At 39.7% G+C, this 4,921-nt stretch overlaps 1 protein-coding gene across 1 annotated transcript; it reads left to right on the top strand.

The window, feature by feature from the left end:
• The first annotated feature begins 1,009 nt into the window (after positions 1–1,009).
• On the top strand, positions 1,010–4,618 carry gsx2 (GS homeobox 2). The gene is made up of 2 exons (XM_055636281.1): positions 1,010–3,062; positions 3,735–4,618. Exons 1-2 carry the CDS (start codon positions 2,690–2,692, stop codon positions 4,073–4,075), a joined length of 714 nt encoding a protein of 237 aa, XP_055492256.1. The 5' UTR covers positions 1,010–2,689; the 3' UTR covers positions 4,076–4,618.
• Positions 4,619–4,921: the final 303 nt, after the last annotated feature.

Raw genomic sequence — 4,921 nt, 5'->3', positions numbered from 1 at the left:
TTCTTTCATGCCTATAAATGATCACATGAATCATTTAACTTAATAACACAGGTCAAAGTAGCATTGTTGTCCAGAAGGGAAATGGTTTCCTTGAACGTGTTCCAGTCAATGTTAACTTCATGGATAGTACACAAAAATGCTGGAGAAACTCAGCGGGTGCAGCAGCATCTATGGAGCGAAGGAAATAGACAACGTTTCGGGCCGAAACCCTTCTACAGACCTTGAACGTTAACCTCATGGATATTCGTTCTTCTCTTTCATTTGTATTTTACTCTCATTACGCAACTCTGTGGTTGCACTTCGGGCCCCGAGTAGAAAGACTACCACACCCATTCCAATGAAGGGAATCTAAAGTTAATATTATGGAACAGCGAACTGGAAATCTGCCAAAGGGCTGAAATTGTTACTGATTTATCCGAAAACGTTGCGAAGGTTTTGATTTTCCGATCATTTGCTTTTCTTGTTTTTGCAATTTGCAGAAATTCGTGTTGGAGGTATTTTCTTTTAAGCCCTGTAAAGCCCTAACTTGACCCACCAGGACCCTGGCGGAGAAAAAAATCACTAATTATTGTCACAAGATCTAGGATTAACGCATTGCTGAGGTTGTTAGCTGTCTGTTAATATGCACTAATCCAGTGCCCAATAAATACTTATTAATTGAATAATAATCGCAAACAAATAGCACAATCATCAGTCATTTTGCTAAATTCATGAAATAGTGAATTGTCGGCCACAAATGATAGTGTTCACAGCACCTGGTCTTGCAGTTCGAAACTTAGAATCAATAATATATTTATAATATTTGTAAATGTTAACGTTAATTGTAATGAGACGATTGAAGATGAATGTTAGATTGACGGGCATGTCCTATCTTCCCGTTGAATGTGTGTTCTCAATCTAAAATATTGAAATGTTGCTGTTTAATTACATTTATTTCGAGTACGTGCCTGCCTACGGAACCGTATTGCGTCTTTTAACAAAGATTATCGCCAGGCAGAGACAAGAGGGTAACTGTTAAATTCTAAGAATAGTTCTCGGGTTTGTTGCTATTTATTAATAATTATAATCGCGATAGTCTAGCTAATAGGCGGCATTGGCATCTTGCTGATGAGATATTTCAGCGTGGATTCCATCGTCACTTAAAAAGACAGTTCAGTTTGTCACTCTCCAATTGTGCAGTTTAATGGTTTCACAACTGGTATGTTTCCTTAAAATAACAATTTTCTCAGAAGTCAAATAATTTCTCAGCATTGCATATTCTATTTGTCCAATGGTAATAAGTACTGCGTCAATTCATTTAATAAGTAATTTAATAAGTATTACCAATGGTAATAAGTACTGCGTTTCATTCGCGACGCACATGTTCACATTAAGTGATACCCTTTAAATATGTTTTATATTCGAATAAGAAAATCGTGTACGTTTTTGAACTATGCCACGTCGAGAATCAGTTTTCGGCATCGTGCTAAACCCAATTCTTAGAAAGTGCGATTCTGTCATTGCTTATGATGGGGGACATAACGCCTGTGGTAATCCTATCATAAATTAATGAACCATTCCTTTGTTCGGCTGCATTTAAAATAAATGCCCTTGATTTATTTTTTATGTTTCTAATTCTTTTTGTTTTCAAAGCTGACCCAATCTCTGAATAGATCAAACAAATAAGATGAGCTGCGTCCATCGATTACAAATAACACAGACGTGTAATTAAAACAATATAAACGCAGCACAGTGCGTAAAACTCGTGGATCCACCGATTGGACCCTTCACCTTTTGTCACGAGATTTAAAATCACTTCAAACTGACCCAATGGTCTATTTCTCAATCCAGTCACACATTATAGATCTTTGATGCTGCGCTTTGTCTTTCAACAAAAGTAGACCAGACAGGTTGGTTATACGTTGCAAATATTGAAATGTATGTTGCACCGTTGAGGCGCTACATTCATAGCCAAATACTTTTTAAAGCTTCATTAAAGTAAGAATTGCTCAGTTTTTAATCCAGATTGGCCAATTGATGGAATCATAATATTTCATAAATGGAACCCATGTTTGAAAATTAAATAAATGTATGTACTAATATATTAGGTTTGCAGACTGACATAACATTTTAAAATTGTTGACAAAGTCCAGAACATTGAAGTAAATGTATAATGGAGTGTTTTTTTAATGTTACACTTTAGACATCTGCACATGCAACAACACACTTACAAAGGCCCAGAAAGTGTCACTAGTTAAACCATTCCATTACTCGGCGAATCAATTGAAAGTGATTTTAAATCTCATGACAATGACGATGTTAACGGCAGCTGGTTAACTTGCGGTGTATCCGCCTTAAGTCAGCTGTGGAGCTTTCCTTTTCCGCGCTGAAGAAAATTACAAAACACTCACTTAAAAAGTTTTTTGTTTCTTGTTTTGTCAGACTTTGATAGCGTGTCTCAAGGGGTTGCCTGACAAATGGGGAAATGTTGATCTCCGCCTCGCTTCATAATCACGTGTTAATAGTTCACTGGCAGCATTAAAAAAGGAGCTTTGGAAAAGGCGCACACGTGGGTGACGTTCAGACCAACCATCGCCTGAGACCCTTTTGTGTAGCTTCCAAACATAAGCACCTTCTCGACTCTCTCCCGGCGCAGTGTTTACTGAACCCAGATTCAGGCAAAGTCAGAAAGAACCAAGAAGAATACGCAATGTCTCGATCGTTTTATGTTGATTCCCTGATCATCAAAGACTCTTCAGTGAGACCTGCTCCTGTCTTGAATGACCACGGCCAAGACTTTCTAATTCCCATTAGCGTTCATTCACCAACAATGATGTCCGTTTCTGGTCCCGTCTGTCCGTCTAGAAAGACCGGTACTTTCTGCGTCTGTCCCCTCTGTGTCACAACCCATATTCACTCATCTCGGAGTGGGATCCCACTCCTGAAAAGCCAGTTCCCAAATGGAGATCCTCAATACTGTCAACGAATTAACCAACAGTCAAACCCCGGGCTCGGACATCCACCTGTTTGCACACCTACCTACAGCGTAGCAGACCCAAGAAGATATCACTGTCTTTCCGTAGGTAAGTTTGGAAAAGGAACTTTACTGTATTAGATACCTGAAGACAGGTTGCACCGTTTAGCCAGATAATTGATTGGGAGAGTAGCGATGCCTTATGCGCAAATGTAACTCTCAGAGTTGTACATGAACAGCCAATACTTGGAAGTGGGATATTGTTTTTGAAGGGGTATTTCTGCTTTGGCACGAAGATAACACAGCATGTTTAGACTAATTATTAGTCTAATCATGCTTACTAATCGACACCCGCTTCAAAATGTATATCATTCATGTATAAATGTGAAACTAATCTTAAAATGTTAAACGATGTTATGCTTAAAAGATGGGGTTAATATAAATGGAGACACAACGTCCTGCAGACGTTAGTTTACAAAGAAACAAAAAAGGGTCCCGACGCGAGGCATCGCCCATCCATGTCCTCCAGAGATGCTGCCTGACGCGCCGAGTTACTCCGGCACTTTGTGGGTTAATATGTGTAATTCCAGGTGCAGCTGATATTTAAGAGTGAGACGTTTAAAACTGCCTGTAACTTGTAGACATTTCCTGGATAGGGAGAGAGATTTTCAGATACCTACTTTGGCGGGATATTATAGTTGTCCAACCGGTGGCGAGATAGCACCAGTTTGTTTTAATTTTCCACCGCGTTTTGTAATGTAGTCTCGTTACGTGTCCACAGGCCCTGAAAATAACAGTCATCTACAAAACGGCAAGCGGATGAGAACAGCCTTCACAAGTACCCAACTCTTGGAGCTCGAGAGGGAGTTCGCCTCTAACATGTACCTGTCGAGGCTTCGCAGGATTGAAATCGCAACCTACCTGAACCTGTCTGAGAAGCAGGTGAAGATTTGGTTCCAGAACCGGCGCGTCAAGCACAAGAAAGAAGGAAAGGGGACTCCGCGGAATGCGCACAGCGTCTGCAAATGCAACAGCCAAGGTCACTGTTTGCGCTCCGAGGACGAAGAATCCCTCTCGCCAATATCATCTGGCAAAGAAGACAAAGATATGTCACCCGCATAGCCACGGGCAGAACGGCAACGTCTTAAAGTTTACATCCTTATACAGTTTTCATTTTTTTTCACGCACTTACCATCTCTCCCCTTTAGCATTTAAAACCAATTTCCCTCGTGTAGAGTTGTATTTGCCAGCTCGCCCTGGCTGCCGGCATGAATAGACCCATTGTAAAGTTGTACTGGGATGCCCCGCGGTACAGTCCCATGTTCACTGTTTTCAATCAGTTCAAGTACTTCAGTACTACCGTTTGTGGTTAACATGATCTTGTCTGAATCGTTCAGGGTTTCTTTTCTCTAGCGTGTTAAGTAATATTCACCACTGCCTTTATAAATAAAATTCCCAAGTGTTTTTTTGTGAATAATGTATTTTCAAATTCATCTGACCTTTTGTAAAAAGATAAAAGCAGACATCTATGTACATGCGCCAGACTGGAAGGCAAATGTAGGTTGTTTGGAGAAAATAGCTCTAACTGGCAAGCTATTCTGTTGGAACACTGCGGCAAAATGGCACGGTTAAAGTCCATTCATTGTGAATAGTTTTATATGACATTTATATTTATATTTATTTAAAATAAAATGTTGGGATCTTTGAAAAAATGTCGTTTATTTTTTAGCTAATGATGTGACTTGATGGGCATAAACATGTGGAGTATAAATAAAACTGGAAATACATGTCATATATTATCTGCTTCGCCCAGTTCAATAATCACGGAAGCCGTAATTTCCTAAATGCAACTTAATGTACGCAGCAGCGGGCTCTGGAAAATCCTCCAGTTAACAAAGCTGTGCTGCAAACAAGAAGCAAATCCTAACAGTTCAAGTAATTGATTGTGAAATAATTCGTGCCAAGTGC

Source organism: Leucoraja erinacea, chromosome 1, assembly GCF_028641065.1.
Source record: "Leucoraja erinacea ecotype New England chromosome 1, Leri_hhj_1, whole genome shotgun sequence".
NCBI classification, from domain to species: Eukaryota; Metazoa; Chordata; class Chondrichthyes; order Rajiformes; family Rajidae; genus Leucoraja; species Leucoraja erinaceus.
Note: the sequence above shows the minus strand (reverse complement) of the source record. Positions and strands in the feature narration are given on the sequence as shown.

What these genes read in the sequence shown, in the direction of transcription:
- gsx2 (XM_055636281.1), top strand. Translation starts at nt 2,690, where the DNA reads ATGTCTCGATCGTTTTATGTTGATTCCCTGATCATCAAAGACTCTTCA. An exon ending in ATATCACTGTCTTTCCGTAG is followed by an intron (nt 3,063 to 3,734) that starts GTAAGTTTGGAA and finishes ACGTGTCCACAG; the next exon opens with GCCCTGAAAATAACAGTCAT.